This window comes from Ostrea edulis, chromosome 1 (genome assembly GCF_947568905.1).
Source record: "Ostrea edulis chromosome 1, xbOstEdul1.1, whole genome shotgun sequence".
Lineage (NCBI taxonomy): Eukaryota > Metazoa > Mollusca > Bivalvia > Ostreida > Ostreidae > Ostrea > Ostrea edulis.
In genome coordinates, this window is record NC_079164.1 from 60,209,498 (window position 1) to 60,229,477 (window position 19,980).

Sequence of the window (19,980 nt, forward strand, 5' to 3'; positions counted from 1 at the left end):
AAACCGATCTTTGTTTGAATATTGAAAAATTTATCGAAAATTCTTTTACTGCGCGTTTAATTTGTTCCCATTTATCAACTGGGTTTAATGAATTGTCAATGTTGTTAATGACGTTTTTAATTCCGTTTTTATATTTCTCATCTTGTAAGTGTGATACGTTAAATTTCCAGTACCCTGGTCCTCTCTTATCGTTTGAAATTATAAAGTGAAATTTTAAAAATCTATGATCAGACATTCGAGATCCCTTGGAGTGAGTGCCTGGAATTTTTCTTATTATCATTCCGCTAAATTTGGGACAAAAGTTATCATTAATGAAAACATAATCTATCCGACTTTTTGGATTATTATCAGCATCACATCATGTTAGACCACATATGTCGGAATCATTCCTTTTCCAGAAATCAATTAAATCAAAACTATTTACTATATTATTAAGCGAATCTATACTTTTGTCATGTTTATCATTTAATTGACAGTTGAAATCTCCACAGAGAATTGTGTTTTCGTTTAAACAATTTTTTGAAATAAAACTTTTCAAATTCTTGAAAAAATCACATCTTTTACAGCTCGTATTGGGAGCGTATATATTAACAATAGAAAATATACGACCCTTTGTATCAACATTTAAAAGAATTTTTCTACCATCTAAAGACCTTTTAACATTCAAAACTTCAATATCAAGATTTTCTCTAAATAAAATTGAGACACCTTTACTAAATACTGAGTCGCTGTAGTTATGGAATGATTTTCCAAGGTTATATTTACTTTCATACTTTTTAACAAAGTGTGTTTCTTGTAAAACTAAGTGTGACCATAGTTAATAATACCGTTGGTAGGGGATGTGAGCTGTCGCCAGCTGGAGCTGTTACTGTGTCGTCAGCAATAACAACAGGTGACTCCGTTCAAATTCTTGGAAAATGTAACTTGAATTTTGAAATTGGTCATGAAACTAAGGCTAAATTTGATGCTTATGTCGCAAAACGTTTCCCATATGAATGTATTTTGGGTCTTGATATTTAAAAAAAAACTTTACTTGTTTTATTGATGTTGCAAATAAATCTGTGCATTTGAACAATGAATGTATATCATTTGAAACGAAAGAAAGTAAGAAAAATCAATATATGCACCCAAGGGTGCATGAGCCGAGTTGTATGGGATACATTGTAAAGTCAGGAATGATGTGGCATATTTATAATTGCAAAGAACTAATTGTTGGATATAATGTAATAAAATCTTGTGAATATATTTTAAAAGGAGTTTGGAGTTAAACTTTTCGAGTTACTGTCCAGAAACCATATTTGTCTGAAGTTTTCAGTCTATTTTCGGTTACCGTGACCTTGACCTTTGACATTTTTTCTCCAAAATCAACAGTGGCTTTGCTTTGCTGGTATCCAACAATATATCCAAGTTTCATTTGATTCAAATTAAAAAAAATTCGAGTTATCCTCCTGAAACCAATTTTTTTTTTTAATTTTACATCTATTTTCGATCACTGTGACCTTGACCTTTGACCTATTTTCTCCAAAATCAATAGTGTTCTTCCTTACGTGGTACATAACAATATCTTTAAGTATCATTTGATTCGGATTTAAACTTTGTGAGTTATTATCCGAAAACCAAATTTTTCTGAAATTTTCATTCTATTTTCGGTCACTGTGACCTTGACCTTTGACCATTTTTCTCCAAAATCAATAGGGGTCTTCCTTACCTGGTACCCAACAATATATCAAAGTTTCATTTGATTAGATTGTAAAAGTTTTGAGTTATCATCCGGAAACCAAATTTTTCTGAAATTTTCATTCTATTTTTGGTCACTGTGACCTTAACCTTTGACCATTTTTCTCCAAAATTAATAGGGGTCTTTCTTACCTGGCACCCAACAATATATCAAAGTTTCATTTGATTAGATTGTAAACTTTTCGAATTATCATCCGGAAACCCGCCCGGCCGCATCACCAAACCAATAGCCAAATTCAACTTCGTTGCAACTCGGCTAACAGTGAGGTTGCAGAAGAATCGAGTCAGTATGAAGGGTTGAATGGCATTAATGTATGTGAGTATGGTGGATCTGAGAGCAAGGATAAGGTAGATTTCTATGTATCCCCCACACTAAATGAAATAGAACGTATTTCAATCACTAATTAATGTGTTGCAGAAGTGCTTTTAATGACAATGAGTTAATGTAGAACAAATATTGTAGAACGCTGTATTGACACATATGAGAGTAAACCCATACATGTGAGACCATACAGGATTCCACAGAGCCAAATGCAACTTGTAGAAAAACAAATTGAAGTGATGCGTGAAAATGGGATCATTCGCCCATCTAAAAGCCCATACTCTGCGCCAATCGTCCTTGTACCTAAGCGTGACGGAAAAAATCGCATTGACTTCCGTCGAATAAATGAAGTGACGAAAAAGGACGTTTACCCACTTCCCCGTATCGACGACATGTTAGACGCGCTTAACAAGTCCAAATATTTCAGTGTTCTGGATTTATGTCAGGAATACCACCAAGTTCCGATTAAAGAATCAGACCAGGGCCGTAAATTAACCTTCAATTTGGAGGAGGCAGGAAATTAGGCGGGGGTCTGGGGGCCGCCCAGACGCTGAGCACATTTTGTGCACACTGAACACGTTTCGTGCAAAATCCTTGATTCTAGGGCCTTCTAAGATGTTACTTGACTAACTCATTCTAAAAGAAAGATTTGGAAAGCTTTTTAAGGGAAGTAGCATGTTCTTAGTTATTGGAAACAACATAAATTCTAATGAACTTTAAATTTTAATTTTTTTTTTGGCTCAAAAGTTGGAGGAGGCAGCTGCCTCCTCCGCCTCCATGTAATTTACGGCCCTGCAGACAAAGAGAAGACTGCTTTTTCCTTCTTCGGTGGGCACTATGAATACAATTATCTGACGTTTGGTCTCTGTAACAGTGCTCCTACATTTCAGAGACTCGTGGACTCTGGTTTAAGTGAATTACTGTGGAATACATGTTTGGTATATATTGATGACATAATTGTTTTCTCGGAAACTCTTGGTCAAAGAATTAGATAGGTCACGTGAGGAATATGTTTCGGTTTCAGCTGACAAAGCTTGTAACAACGTTAACATTGCTTTTGTTGCAATTGTTTTTTAAATGAACTTGGCATTAATTCAACATTTGGTAATCGTACTTATACTCCAACTGCCCTTTCAAAAGATGAAATTATTCAAAATCAGGCTTCAGTTTTAGACACATTTTAATATCCCAGTCAATGGGATGGATGAATATGAGTTACCATACCTATACTGGATTCCTAAACTTCACAGAAACTCTTACAAATAAAGATACATTTCTTGATCCAGTAAATGTTCTACCAAGTCCCTGTTTTTGCTCCTCACGAAAATATAAACAGCTGTGAAGGAGATACTTCAAACGTACTGTGCCACGACATATGCCAGAGGTGGTGTAAATTAAAATTGAATTCTTAAAAATTCTGAAGAACGTTTATTAGGTTTGATATAACAAAACTTTTCTCAAATCAACAACATCAAAACGTGTGACTTTTCAACACTTTAGTCGACCATTCCTCACGATAAATTAAAGACGGGTCTTTTTAACATCAGAGACAGTTGTTTCGTTAACAAAAAATTGAAAAATCTAGAAATCAATCATAAAAAATTACTTTGTTAAACATCATTCTGATTCCACGCACATGTACTCTGAAGTTGAAATAAAAAATATGCTGGAGTTCCTCATTGACAATATCTTCGTAGTCTTTGGTGATCAGGTCTTCCAACAAACAATCCGTTGGATTTCCCATGGACACGCATTGTGCTCCTTCATTAGCTGATATGTGTTTATGTTCTTATGAGACAGAATTTACTCAAAAGCTTTTACACGAGAAAAAAAATGTTATTGCTGTGGACTATTAAATATATCGACGACGTTTTATCTATCAACAATAATAATCATATTCATTCATACATTCATATATCGATTCGATATATCCCAGTGAAATCAAAATAAAAGACACCACAGAGTCTTCCACATCTGCTTCGTACTTGGATATTTTGTTGAAAATAGATATTGACGACAAACCAACAACTCAACTTTATGACAAACGAGATGACTTCAGGTTCTCCATCGTCAACTTCCCATATATATGTAGCAATGTTCCATTATCACTTGCATATTGTGTTTATGTCTCTCAACTGATCATTACGCAAGAGCTTCTACTGTGTATGAGAAGTTTTTAAACCGACGCAGGCTACTGACAAACAAGTTGATATTGCAGGGGTTTTAACAGTTAGTCTCTTTTAAAGTTAGCATTTCACAAATTCTGTGGTCGTTATAAACGTTCTAGTTTGCCAATTCATCATTGGGCCAAATGCTGTCTGACAAGTTTCATACCAATTGTTAGCGGTCCTTTACACACTCATTTTGACTAAGGATTACTCCATTTATATATCAAGATATAGGGCTCTTGGACGGTATGACCGGTCTACAGGGGATCCTTACTCCTCCTAGGCACCTGCTCCCACTTCTGGTGTGTGTTTGCCCAGCTCTCTATTTTGTATTCTTTATAGATTGATTACTGTTCGTTATCTTCACCTTTTCATGGATGTCTTGTTGAGGGAGGCTTAAAGATGTACGAAAATTCTATAAATTCTTAACAAAAGGAAAGTTTTACTTTTATATAACATTGAACTGATTTGATATATTTTGCATAAACTCTTGCAAAAGTACAATTTATTCTTTGATGTTACATTTTAAAAAAATTAAAATATGTGAGATTTACAGATTAGACCGTGTATCGAATACGTTACCCTGAATAGATACATGTAAGAGAATTTAAAAGACTAGGTAAATCTATTGCTGACCTTCCTCTATTCATTTGTTACAAAACAAAGTATGTCACAGCTTGATGAGAGCTGATACTACCTTAAGTAAAGTTTTACAACTCCTAGCATTTTTTGCCATGTTTGCTAATCAATTTCAGAAAACAAACACCTTGGTATCAATAATAAAAACATCCTATATAACCTTCTCATGGGCGTCTTATGTACAATTTACAGTGCTCTTGTTGTAAAAGAGGGTCAGCAATGACGAAAGTTGAACTTTCCAATAGAAACCTACACAACGGGCCTTAACGGTCACCTGAGTATCATAGCCCATAAAGGGAATCTCATATTTGCATTTTAGTCTCAATATGAAGTCCTTTGTGCATATCTTTATGATCTTCCAAAAATATACACACAAATCCTATTCATTTACAGAAGAAGGGAACATTAAAGTTTGAAACATATAAATCATTTTGACATCCCCTAACGCACCCCCCCCCCCTAAAAAAACCCTGACTGAATTGGCCAAGTAATTTAAGAGAAGAAGCTGAAAATGTTCAAATGTTAATGCATGACAGACGACGACGGACAAAAACGGATAGCAATATGTCACCTGAGTGACTCAGGTGACCTAAAAGTACAACAAAGAAAGTCAGATTAACGTACTTGTACAAACACAGACCAGACATGCAACGATTCCTATTTCATTGGTGTGTGACTAGTAAGATACACCACACAAAATCTACAGAGAGGTGATGACTGCCTGTTAGATACAGTACTTACAACTACTACACGTAGTAGCGCCCTCCATGTAGATAATGTATCTCAAACCAAATATCACATCAAATGCTTTTATATTTACATACTTTGTGTATAATGCAGTTCATCATAATTTGATGGCTGAAAGTCATACGTCATTATATCCTGTCGTATGTGATGAGGTATTCCGGGTAACATTGATTAGCGTCATATACGATGAATTCTCGGAAAATCTTATTAGAAATGTCTGCTACGACAGAGTTAAAATGCAGGTGGTTTTGGTTTTTGCAGGAGTCGTGTAAGCATTGGGTACAAGGAGGGAGTTTGTACTGTTGAACGCTATTGGCCACATAAATTCTACCGAGAAGCGTACGGACAAGAAACATCTTCAGTCCAACATTCTGTCGATGATTAGACGCATCTAAAATCACAGAAAATGCATGATATAGTGCATCATAGTTTAAAGCTGAGATAACATTTCTATGTTGTACATTTATATTTACAACGGAGACAAGTTACCTGCATGTTGATCAGATTTGGTAGAGCTCTCAGCACAGTAGTTTCCTCTCCCCATCATGGGGCGCTCGGCGGCATGGCGTGGGTCCATTCCCTTTTGCATGATATTATCAACCACCATAGGTTTTGTACCATGGAAAAGTAAGTACTCATTCAATTCTGAATATAGTTCCGTTTTCAAAATAGTATCCATGTTCCTCGATGTATAGATAGATCCCCGTGAACTTCTATCTTCTAGCTTATCAAAGGGACCATCTTTCAGTAAGCTACGAATCAATTTTTCTCTTGCATGCACGTAATTATGCCATAGATCAACATTTTCGATTCTCTGAACTTTTTGAACAATAATGGAACTGTAGTGAATATTCTTTGCATCAGCACCAATGCCAACGTGTTGTTGATCCCAGGTTTTCTGTATAAGTTTCTCAACAGCGTTTAATACTCCTGGGCTAACATTGGTCACTTTACATACATCTTGAAGACTGAGATACCGCTTCACGTGATATCCTCCCTCAAACTTTTCCCAATACTTTGGGGTTGTGGGATGGTCTAATATTTCATCCCAAAATTCATTTGTTCCGAGAGCACTTGCTGGTCCTTGCCATTGTCGTTCTAAAAAAAAAAAAGAACATTAATATCATTTCGATATTTGTCAGAAAACATGATTTACTGCAAAAATACGATTTCATTTCTACAAGTCTTCAAACGTCGTGTCCAAAGGAATGAGGAGCATAATGACCACGCCCCCCATCCCTCCGAACAGGCTATACCCACAGGATTGATAACGAGTTAAAGGATAATATTTACACAATATATACTAGAAGCAAGATATATTCACTAAGCGTTCTATATAAGCATACATTTATAGTAGTAAAGTCACGCATAGAGTACGTGAACGATGCTTTGTAAGGTATATAGAGTACTTTGCATTTTATGTCTAAGTAGATTTAAATATGTTCAGGGACAGGGCACGGTTACTTTATTACTTTACACCCATGCACGTCCAGTTTTACGATGAGATGATCTCTATTCTACGGCGCACATACATTATATAAATACAGTGTACAATAATTACACTTTTAAAATGTATACTTAATAATTCGTTAGTAATAAAATGTTAAATTGTGAGGAATTTTAGTATGCATTTATTGAACATCAACTAATTATGTAATGATAAGATCTGTATCAAAATTTTTCTCTCACACTGAAGGCCATTATTGAACGCCAACTTTTCATGAAATAATGGGACTGTTAGTCCCCGAAGGTCTCTACAGCCCAGTAGCTAAGTACTTCGTTTCTAGCTTGAAAATATGGATGTATATTCAATTGCTGCGATAAAATTTAGAAATTCATTTCAAAATTAAGGATTATCTCACTCATGCATAGCTCTTATCCTTGAACGAATTTAGCTCTAGTTTTTTGGCACTCTAGTTTTCCCTTTAGCTCCCTTTATTGTTATTTCGATTTTCCAAAATTTCGGCTGAACATCACTGAAGAGACATTATTTGTCGAAATGTGCATCTGGTGCATCAAAATTAGTACCGTACAAGTTTTATATTCGTACTAAAAACCATCGTCGGAAACCCACAGTCGGTCCCACTTTTTTTTCACGGGAGGTAAAAGAAGTGCGACCGACCATGGGTTTCCGACGATGTACCAAAATGTCCCGAGTACAAGTTTAACGTTATTTTTGTTTGTTTGTATTGCGTCATTTTAAGAATTTTTCACTCACAAAAAGACGTCACTAGCTGTAGGTGAAGTACCACAAATTCAGAATTATATGCTTATCACTCAGTGCCGTAGCAGTAAGGGTTCTTGATCGTGCCAACGTCTGTCGCGAAACGGGACCTCCGTTTAAGGTCATATCCGAAAGACCCATGATTTTCATTTTTGAATGGCAAGTGTTTGGCGAAGGAGAAATCACTACTTGTTTAATTATTAGGTTTGATGCGGCCATGACACGAGCGGGGCTCAAACTCGCGACCTCGGAGTTTCTTCATTGAAAATATTTTCATTTACTTTCTCATCATAAGGTTTTATCATTTACTTGGAAAACAAGTATGTCCCTTAGAGTTTGGTGCATTATAAGGATTTCTTGGTACTTAAATTCATTTTGCGGTGTCACTTGACTATATATACTGGAGAATGGTATGTCATTTTCAAAAATGGTTGGAATAATTAGAACAATTAGTAGTATCCCAGTTATCATTCGACATTTCGTAGATCCCAGCGATCAGTTGCAATCCCATGTCCCTTTGTTTTTACCATAAACTCACCAATATCAAATGGCTGTACTGCATCTGTACAAAATACAGAAACTATTAATGACAGGTAACTGTACTCTATTCTTATATTAGTATACGCCCATTATTATGATCATTGCTGAATTTTATGTACAAGAGGACATGTATACATAATAAAAAATGATAATAAATCAAATACAATTCATGATATCAAACGTAGCAACATTTATTTAAATACAATTATCAATGTCCTCAAAATCAATATTTAAAACTATGCTTATAATGTACATGGTATTCGGATTTTGTGACTCGTTAGTTATTTATTACTACTCTTTATGTAATCAAACTTCTCAAACCTCAATGAATCGTCATAAGTATTTCATTCAATCTTTTAGAAATATTTCAACTCCTCATATGAAACGTGAAGATAACAGTGATCAATATCATAATACCTATAAGCAATACAAAATAGAGAGTTGGGCAAACACGGGGCCCTGGGCACGCCAGAGATGGGATCAGGTGACTAGGAGGAGTAAGCATCCCCTGTCGACCGGCCACACCCGCCGTGAGACCTATATCTTGATCAAGTAAACGGAGTTATCCGTAGTCAAAATCAGTGTGCCAAGAACGGCCTAACAATCGGTATGAAACACGTCAGACAGCATTTGACCCAATGATAGGCTGTGTTGGCAAAATAGATCGTTATAACGACCATAGAATTTGTGAAATGCTGACTTTAAACGAGACTGTTGAAACCCCTGAAACATCAGCTTGTTTGTCTGTAGTCTGCTTTGATTTACAAACTGACCATATGCATAACAAGCTTTTGCGTATCGAATCAGTTTAGAGATATAAACACCATATGCAGGTGATAATGGAATATTGCTACTTAAATATGGGAAGTTGACGATGTAGAAGCTGAGAACATCCAGTTTGTCATAAAGTTAAATTGTTAGTTTACCGTTAATATCTACTTTCAATAAAATATCTAAGTATGAAACAGAAGTGGACGACTCTGTGGTGTCTTCTATTTCGAGGTCACAGGGATATATCGAATCGACACATGAATGAAAATTATTATTGTTAAAACGTCGTCGACATATTTAAGTGTCGAATTGAAGGCAAGAGCATAAATGATTTTTTTCTTCTCACGCAAAAGTTTTTGAATAAATTCTGCTTCATAGGAATAAAAAAACCCAGGTCAGATAACAAAGTAGCTGCAGAACTGTAACTCTCTAGAGCTACAGATCCACCCTTTATAAAAACCTTCGATTTACGGTGCACTAAAAGCTGCGCACGGTTGAGGCCTGATATCGTTGTATTCTTGTGTTACTGTCTCATAAATTTAATATCAACAAATTCTTAACATATTTTCTTATTAGACTTGTGTCCAAACATACCTTCAAATATTCATTAAAGCCCCATGCGACCCGAAAACTCACAGCTTCATATGATTTCGTTTGTTGACATAGCCATGTTAGGTATCCGGGTCAATTCGAACCCTGTTGCTGTTATCGATTCATAAAATTCGTTATAAGTTATGTATTCGCTCTTCATTTATTATCAACACGAATAACAAATATAGTTTTTCTAAAGGTAAAATAAGCTCTTGATTAATGAAAATGCTACAAAAGTCCAATATGATCCTTAACACACGTGTGACAGGGATGGAGACCAGACAACACTAACAAAAGCCGCATTGCCGTGAGTTTAACTATTTGAATAATCATTATTTAAAGGAACTGGGATGATATATTATTTAAAATATTTTGTTAAAATATCTGTGGGGGTATTAGTTCACATCTAGACGTTCTTGTGCAAGTAAGAAAATGAACCGGAATTCGAATTGACCCGGGTACCTAACATGACTACGTCAACAAACAAAATAATTTGAAGCTGCGAGTTTTCGGGTCGCATGGGGCTTTAATGAATATTTGAAGGAATGTTTGGACACTAGTGTAGTAGGGAAAAATGTTAAGAATTTTTTGATATTAAATTTATGAGACAGCAACACAAGAATACAACGATATCAGGCCTCAACCGCGCGCAGCTTTTTGTGCGCCGTAAATTGAAGATTTTTAAAAGGGGTGGATCTGTAGCTCTCTGTTCCGTCATGTTAATGAACATCGTTTACCGTTTTATCCCACGGATATTTCGGTATATATATATCGTTGTATTGATATATATATATATATATATATATATATATGTGTGTGTGTGTGTGTGTGTGTGTGTGTGTGTGTGTGTGTGTTTTCTCCATAATGTAATCCTTTCCCGTCCTGACGAAGGAACAGGTTGTCCCGAAAATTTGACAATTCCAATTGTTCATGTCGTTGGTCATTCTAGTGCTTTATATAATTATTTCCCCTGACCATTGTATCTATTTAATATAGATCCGACAGTTTTGGATACTGAATGTTATTGGTTCTTCAGTGCTTTATATATATATATATATATATATATATATATATATATATATATAATTTTCATATAATTTTCATCCATGTGTCTATTCGACATATCCCCAGTGAACTCGAAATAAAAGACACAACAGAATCTTCCATAGATGTTAAACGATAAAGTAACAATTCAACTTGATAGTAAACGAGATGACTTCAGCTTCTACATCGTCAACATCCCATATTTATGTAGCAATATTCCATTATCACCTGTATATGGTGCTTTTATCTCTCAGCTGATTCTATACGCAAGAGCTTGTTTTGCCTATGATTAGTTTTCAATCGAGGCACGCTACTGACAAACAAGTTGATGTTTCAGGGGTTTCAACAGTCTTGTTTAAAGTCAGCATTTCGCAAATCTGTGTGCTTCATACCGTAAGATCGGTCTTTACACACTGATTTTGAATACGGATTATTCTGTTTACTTGATCAAGATATTGGGCTCATGGCGTGTGTGACTGGTCGACAGGTGTTGTTTACTCCTCCTAGGCACCTGCTCCCATCTCTTGTATATCCAGGAGCCCGTGTTTGTCCAACTCTTATTTTTGTATTCTTTATAGGATCTAGGAGTGATGGGATTGATCCCTGTTCGTATGCATACCAGCGTCGCAGTTCATAGCCTCATGCATTTTCCAAAATGAAATTTCTTTTTGAACATTTCATACAATTCAGTATATCTTATGATTAAAATACTATACAATGTATGTTATGTACTTACTGTCATTGGCTATTACGAGAAGTAGAAAACAGACGATATGACAGATGGCTGAAACAACACACGTTCCAAAAGATGACGACAGGTTAGCCAAATTCATCCAAGTCTCTTTAGAATGCTCTCCCATGTAGATGAAGCCACCAATTAGAACAACAATTACTGGAATTTTAATTTTTTATAACATCAACAAGTAAGCGTTAAAATAAAACCAGCGTGAAATTATGAATATGTAAAATTGACGAAATTTTCATTTTCAAAACTCTGAAACAACGACCGCTTTCAACCAATGCAGATGTGTATTTGATACATTACTTTTGTTATGTAATTGGCATTTACTCATAACAATCCATAACATCTCGATAAACTTTTTGAAATCTACATATATTTCATCTTACCGGTTGCCATACAGAATACACAGCAGAAAGTTTTTATTTTCTTTTTCAAATCAACTTCTAACACAGCGATATACACAACAAACGAAGTCAAAAATACAAAGGACGTCAAGAAGCCGAAAATCTCGAAGACTCGTGAGGCCGAGAGCCAAACTGTAAGGAATAAGAAATCAATAATCTATAAAGACTGGAAATCAAATATTTAAAGAGGAAAATTATATCCTGCTCAATATGAATCAGTTACGTGAATATAATGATAAAATATCGTACCTGGGACCCTCGGGATGTTGTAGGTTTTGGCCAGGAAGTTCTCCACTGTCTGACAGCACATGTAATCCGTGGTGGTGTAATTACAATACGTCCACAATCCTATCGTGCTGTTGCTGGTTTTGGCCCAATTCTGGGTTCCTAGCGCCATCATCTGGAGAAACCATGCCAAAAATGCAAGAGGGAAACAAACCTGGTACGACTTTGGAGAAGAGAAATATTGGTCGACAAACTGTAAGGCGTTCTCAGCACCCATTCCTAAGTATTATCTGTCAAAATGGACAAGTATGTTACAGATTCTCGGGCTGATTCAGTTTCACAGCATTATCCCTAACGATTTAGAATAAGAATGAAATACATTTACTTTCGTTTTCCTTTTGTATGGTAAATCAATAGTAGAGTCCATTTACTTCCCTAACGAGAAATGATGCCCAAAATACTTCTCGAATGGTTGTTCACGAGTTTATTAATTAAGATGATATATTATGCTCTTTAAATTTTATTATCTAACTACGATAAATGAATAAATTGTATCAGAGTCATATACGTGTCTAATTAAATAAACTGTTCATTAACGAAAATTAATCCCTTATCTTGATTTGAAAGCTATGATCGGTCATTCATTAGATGACTGTGTAACATAATTCTTCTTTAAAGCATGACATTCCGACATACATGTACATGCATATTTTTGTATTTGAAATCACTAATGTCTTATCTTTTATTTTTGTACTACGGTCGGGGTTTACTATGGAAAAAATACTTCATTTTCTCTATTTTAGGTAAAGTGCAATCCGATATTTCATTGATATACATAAACATAAACATACCGAAACAAAATAGGTTCGACACCCAATGCAGTTTCTGGGAGGACAAAAGCCATGATGTTAGACACCGGTTCAAGACAGGGACATCGATTTGATTAATAAAAACATACGAGTGTAACAAAAATGAATGACTAGAAGTAGGTTAAGGTTAGAAGGTTGCCTCTTCGTTTGCAATAAGAAATCAACGAACCCGCGATTAGATAAACTTAGTTGTGAAACCATTCGAAATATCCTATTGTGCAAAACTTTGATTGAACCCGTCTTTCATCTCAAAAAGAATATTTTATTTTCCTTGTCACACACACACACACACACACACATATATATATATATATATTATATAATATTGGGATTCAAACCAAATAAAATTCAACTAATCAAGAAATCTGTACGGGGTTCATTTTGAAGTCTTCACTGGGTAACGTGTCATGACAATAAAAAGCAGTACTTTACGTACCTAGTTCTCCCGTAGAAAGATCAATTCTGTATTGACATTTCTTGATCTACTTCCTTTCTGAGAAATGATACTCAGGCGCTAACGGATCTGCATTGTGAGATAGTTTAAATTTATCTAGATGGTTATTTACCCACAGTGTCTTGGGTCGTTGTAATTTAAGGAGGAATAACACGCCAGATAAATTTTGATTACGAATGGAAAGTGGAGGATATGTAGAATAATATTTTGAAATTAAATCCAACATTAACACAAATATAATTATTATTGGGCGCCCTGAATATATAGTTATACCTTGAAAAAGCTCATAAGTGTATGTGATATTGCTTGTTTGTATAAATGAGGGACGAAAGACAGATTTCTGGCTGACTACTGGAGAACTTTGCTTCCGCGCCTCCCATTTATACCCGGACACCGTGACACCATGTCCTAACTTTATTACGCTACCTAATACTGGTGATCACCTGACCACACCTCAATTCCAAGAATCTCCATGTTCAATTTTGTTATAATGCTATAAGATGTATGTCTTTCGCAATAAAGAATTATACTACATGTAATTATACTAACTCCAATTATTTTTCTCATCGTTACCTACAATTTTTTTTAATGATAGCAATCTGAAGAAAAACAATTAAACCCCCTCCCTGCTAGACTCCTACAAACCAGCAGTCGACACGTTACCCAGTTAGCACATTAGATTGAATATACAAGTACTGCTGATATTTATATTTTCGTTCATGTTTTAAAAGGAAGTTAGCCTTTATGAGGAGGTGTTATTTCTCCTTGAAGAATAATTTGTTAACCAACGCCCACAAAATAATCGTATATCCTTCACGCGAAAAACAATCATAGCGTCCAGTGTGGTTGATTTACGGAACTATTACGATACGGGTTTTGACCAAATCAACTGCGTTTTGACCATAGCACGCCAGAAAAATTTGATCTGGACGAAAAGTGGAGGATATGTATAATGATAATGAAATTGAAAACTTTCAAATTTACTTTATTTAGTAAAAAAAAAAGTAGTTTTATTAGAAAATAATCTGGGGAAAAAAGTGTAAATCCCTGCTGGACTCGAACCTGCAATCCAAAGATCTTCAGGCAACATTTAATTTATGCAATCAAATATAAAAGGAATATACAAATTTTGCTGATGTTTATATTTTCATTTATGTTTTAAAAAGAAGCCATTATGACAATTACCCTATCCTCAGTGTTTAATATCCTCCAGCATATTAACCAATGTAGTGTGCGTGTTTCTCTACGTATATACATGTATATCATATTTTTATTTATATAAACATTTAGTTCGTCTTGTTATAGTCGTATTCCTGTTTTCTATATGATGATTTGCTAAAAAATGTTACATAAATAATCATATACAATTCATTTTGTTTAAACTACAAAGTGCACATATGGCAAATTTTAAACTCAAATCAAAGTACTGAAAGTACTGATGGGAGTTGATTTTATATAGATTGGGACTAAATGTTTCTTGGATTGAGAATTATTCCAAGATAAAAAAAAAAAAAAAAATAGAAATGTACACTCAAAGTCATAAACGTATGTAATGTCTCTATAACAATAAATTCATGCCTACCTACATGTACATATAGACACTGGTAAGTTAATACCTTGTCTGGATTGTATTTTACTATTCCAACATATTATATACTCTTAGAATTGATCATTTTTATCAAAATATGTCACTGCATTAATATTCTAGCATTCACGTGGGGATTCAGGTTAGAACAGGTGATCAGTACCCCTTTGCTTGTTGTAATTCTTGGATTTATGGTCATTTTTTACTTCTTTCCTAAAACTCCTCTTACAAAATGGGGAAAAAGAATTGACATGACTTGCACAACTAAAGAATTTCTCATTGCTTATAGTGCAAGAACTTGTAGTACTTAAACCTCAGACATTTACTTATCCTTTATCTTTAAAATTGTCTATGGTTTCACTTAGATTGATTGATTAATTGTTTTACGTCCGGTCGAGAATTTTTCACTCATATTGAGACATCACCAGTTGTAGATGAAGATGTAGTGCCACAAATTTAGACCTATGCTTAGCGCTCAGGACCGTAGCAGTGAGAGTTCTTTAAAGTGAATACGCCTGGCATGGCACAAGCCCCCCACCCCCCCACCCCTGTGTTTAAGGTCGTATAAGAAAAATCCGTGATTCTCACTTCTAAATGCCGAGTGTTTGGCAAAGTAGCAATCTACCTATTTTAATGTCTTAGATCTTATTTAGAATTTGAAATTCAATTCCTAGAGCTCTATGCAAATCATCTAGGAAAATATTGACGTACGTAACTTCGTACAAGCATCCACAATAGCCAGTAAAATAGCTACAATTTATTCAATCTACAAAAATAGCCATGTGGTCTTAATTTTTCACATTTGAAAAAGTGAAGATAACAAACAGTGTGATATATTTCATAAATCCTAAAAGGAAAACAAAATTCAGAGTCCTGTGCATGTCAGAGGGTGGATCAGGCGCCTAGGAGGAATAAGCATCTCCTATCGACCGGTCACACCCGCCGTAAGCCTTACAGCTTGTGTACAGGACTTTAGGTCTTGAAGGGTTTTTACCACGATTTTTATTGTTTGTAAATTTATATGAAAATGTGGTGTTTTGAATCGTGCTATTACTATTTTTTCGATATAAAGCGTGTTTTAGTGATTATTTTGTATCGAAAGTGCAAAAAGCCAGATATGCATATTCTCGTTAGAGATTTTCGCGCCATTAATATGTGACGTCATACGTGCCAATCGCGGTGAATTTAAACAAGTTGTGAACAGCACATACAGCAGGCTATTGATACAAAATGGAGAGATTCAACCATTACAAGTCCCATTATATTGTGTTGTACAGTATATAGCTGTAATAATCAGTACAAAAAAGAAGAGTTTCTTTACTTTTACCAACGAGGCAAGTCGGAGAAATTTTGTGAGCTTAGAACTAAATTTAGAAATACTTCAAACCAACGGAAAACCATCTTCAATGACGAACTTACATATTGCATTCTAACCCATTTAATTCATGATATCGACATTTCTGTTTACAAATTAATAGGCTCGTTGTCCTTCAGACTGGACATAATCAGAGACTGCCTTAAATTCAGTTTGAGAACTCTTATAGCCTACCAGGTATTGAGACAATCATTGAAATCGCCGCGGATCTGGCAACCACAGAAATTTCTGTGTAGCATATACTTTTTGTATATATGCACCTTTGATTTCATATGCAACGATATATTGCCAGTGGCGTAGCTTCCATTGAGGCAACCGAGGCAGCTGCCTCGGTAGAAAAACACACCTTTTACGTTGTTAAAATGTCGATAGCTTCTGGGGGGCTGCGCCCCCCCCCCACCCCCGACCCCCTGCCTCGGTAATATTCGAACCCAAGCTACGCCTATGATTGCCCCCCCCCCCCCCCGCTTGAAGTTTTGAGTATTGACACCATGTACGAAATGACTACACGGTCTATCAGACTACCCCCCCCCCCCCCGATTAAAATAGTAAGAAAATGAAAAAGTCGGGGGAAAAATGCCAGTTAATAATCGTCAAAAATGCTGAACCACGGCGGCTTAATTTTTTTTTTAAAAATGACGGTGCATGCCAACGTAGTGAAGAAAAAAATTGCAACAATATAATGAATGACAGCGCCCCCCCCCCCTCCCTTATGTTTTTTTAAGTAATGAGAGGGACGATTATAAGGTAGAGGTTATGACTATTGGCCCATGTCCCCCCTTCTCTCTCTCTCTCTCTCTCTCTCTCTCTCTCTCTCTCTCTCTCTCTCTCTCTCTCTCTCTCTCTCTCTCTCTCCCTCTTAAACACACACTCTACGATTTAATAAGTCGGTAGATTTTCATCAGATTGGTAATTTTAAAATCCGGTCCCCCCCCCCCCCCCCGCCCCTTTGAAAAATAAAATTATAAATTAAATCGACTGTTTCCTTCGACACATTGTAGGTCAATGCATCAATTTAATTAATAGCAAATCTTCTCTACCTTCTCCAGTGTAACGGTTAGAAAAGAACTGATTTTAATTAAATCGGCATTGGCTAATGCATGTTACACTCTACATATACAGACCTCTAATGCTTTAAAAATATTGTGATCTACAAGGGAACACAGTCAAAATGTTTACAAACGAAATGTGTCATTCAGATATTTACCAAAAGTTGAAAACGTTCCATCCTTTCTGTGAGCGGGATCTCCGTCCGAGTGGTCAATGTCGATGTAGTATTAGGCTAATGCTGAGGGAATTTGGCTCAGCGGCAGGTTCAAATATGTATGGCGGAATATTAAATACTAACGGGATGTCATCGATGTAGGAACATTAACTATCCATTCTGTATAATTTATGACTTTCAATAGAATCTATTCACACACACATACATAGCTGCTGCAGCACATTGACACGTATGACGTCATGACATATCACGTGACTAGATAGCTCATTAGTGTCGATTTGAGAAGCGGAAGCTTTGAATATATGCAGATAAAATACATGTTTGTATCAATTATTGGGAGTAATGAAACAATATAATAGCAGAAACGTGCTTTATTATGGTTACCCATTCTGATTTTAATTACATTAAAAATCGTGGTAAAAACCCTGTAATTGGAATTAACAATATATATATATATAATACAAGATGAAGATAACGAACAGTGATCAATCTCATAACTCCTACAAGCAATACAAAATAGATAGTTGGGCAAACACGGACCCCTGGACACACCAGAGGCGGGATCAGGTGCCTAGGAGGAGTAAGCATCCCCTGTTGATGTAGTATTAGGCTAATGCTGAGGGAATTTCTTTAAGATTTGGCTCAGCGGCAGGTTCAAATATGTATGGCGGAATATTAAATACTAACGGGATGTCATCGATGTCGGAACATTAACTATCCATTCTGTATAATTTATGACTTTCAATAGAATCTATTCACACACACATACATTGCTGCTGCAGCACATTGATCATCGATCATAAGAGATGAACAAGGTGTGCAGTTTAGCCGGAGACATTTTGAAAAAATCTGCACTTCGCTGAGAAATCCTATCGAAAGAGCAATTACCAACTAAAAAGAACGGTCATTCTAAATATATTGATGATTCTTGGATCAAATGCAACACTATTTGGTGCGTAATATTTTTACGCCGTTCAATTGCATCGTTTTAATCTCAACATCTATATAACGAACTGAAGGTGTGATGTTGATATATATTTCTGCCCACTATCTTTTGAACGAAAGAACCCGAGACAAGGTTTCCGAATACCATTAACTGCAGAAATAAGAGTATATCGAGGATAATAAAAAGTAGCTGCAATAATGTAGTCCTATCCGATTTTTTTATTCTGACGTTTTCGGGATAGGGCTACAATTTCATAGGATTTTCGTAATGGTGCAAAATAATTTTATGAATAGTCCCAAATGTTGTTTATACGAAAAGGAGTACCAACTTTGTGCTTGGGCATGTTTAATAAAGGTGTTTTTCATTAAACATCATGTACAGCATGCAAAATTCTTCGTCTGCTCCGCCATGCTTGTTATCGCGAGATCTCGTAGGTGGATTTACTGAAAAGCCTAAACATTGACAATCTGCGCGAAAATGTAGTTACTCGAGCCACTCTGACAAAGAATTAAATGCAAATAACTTGACAATCGGAAGTAGAAACTTCAGTACATCAAACATGGAGCACAAATGTGAATCGAGAAATTGGAATATATCGAAATTGTTGAAAACGGTAGAAAAGACCCTCACAAATCGTAAGTTGCGGGTTGTAAATTTATATATTGACTTAGAAGCTACGTCAAAAGACGCTACCGGTAGTTTATTGTGTACAAACGGCCGGTTAAGTTTCGGCCTATATATATATATACATGGAAAATAGGGCGAATTTCTCTTTGGTGTCCTGAGTGTGAGAAAATACCAAGGAAAATGAAAATGGTCAATTGTCATTTAAATTTGAATATAAAAGAAAATTTTAAATTTCTGATACAGGAAACTCATTGTAGACTCTTCATTATGATTTGGAGCATAATGGTGTTGACAAAATATATACTTGAGGGTTAGATTAAAATAGAACAATGTTTGATTATGATCTAAAATGAATTGGGGGTTGGGGATTTGAAGATATCGAGGGTAGTTGTGTTTAAATATTATTATTGATTATCATTATTATGCGCACTGTACACAAGAAACATGTATGTGTGCGATGCAATTATGTAATCAAATTGACTTATTAGCATCCAAACCTAAAATACTAGGAACGGGTGATGGAGAGAGGAACGAAGCGTAATCAGCCGTGGGTTTCCGACGATGGGTACATGTATCTGAATTAAAAATATTCATATAAATAATGTCCGTCTTTTCTCTAGTTGTATGTGTCTAGATTGTAATTGTTTACCCGGATGTCACGAATATCATGTGTATGAATAGATGTAAAGGAATAAGAATGTTCCTAAGTAGTTATAGGACGTCCTAACTTAAGATGTTCCTAAGA

The 19,980-nt window shown here is 35.5% G+C and overlaps 1 protein-coding gene across 5 annotated transcripts; it reads right to left on the bottom strand.

Moving 5' to 3' along the window:
- Positions 1-3,472: 3,472 nt before the first annotated feature.
- Positions 3,473-17,709, bottom strand: LOC125649150 (uncharacterized). 5 transcript variants are annotated; one of them, XR_007360614.2, is made up of 7 exons: positions 12,179-12,596; positions 11,912-12,061; positions 11,520-11,675; positions 8,376-8,399; positions 6,103-6,711; positions 5,691-6,004; positions 3,473-4,622 (listed from the first exon to the last, which is right to left on the bottom strand). XR_007360614.2 is itself a non-coding variant. In XM_048876412.2 (7 exons), exons 2-7 carry the CDS (start codon positions 12,429-12,431, stop codon positions 5,742-5,744), a joined length of 1,455 nt encoding a protein of 484 aa, XP_048732369.2. In that variant the 5' UTR covers positions 12,432-12,444; positions 17,645-17,709; the 3' UTR covers positions 4,716-5,741. The 5 variants fall into 5 exon arrangements, 4 of the variants coding, with proteins under 4 accessions (XP_048732369.2, XP_048732378.2, XP_048732387.2 ...); XM_048876412.2 differs by lacking the exon at positions 3,473-4,622 and adding an exon at positions 17,645-17,709 and having other exon boundaries at positions 4,716-6,004; positions 12,179-12,444; XM_048876421.2 differs by lacking the exon at positions 3,473-4,622 and adding an exon at positions 13,460-13,534 and having other exon boundaries at positions 4,716-6,004; positions 12,179-12,444.
- Positions 17,710-19,980: the final 2,271 nt, after the last annotated feature.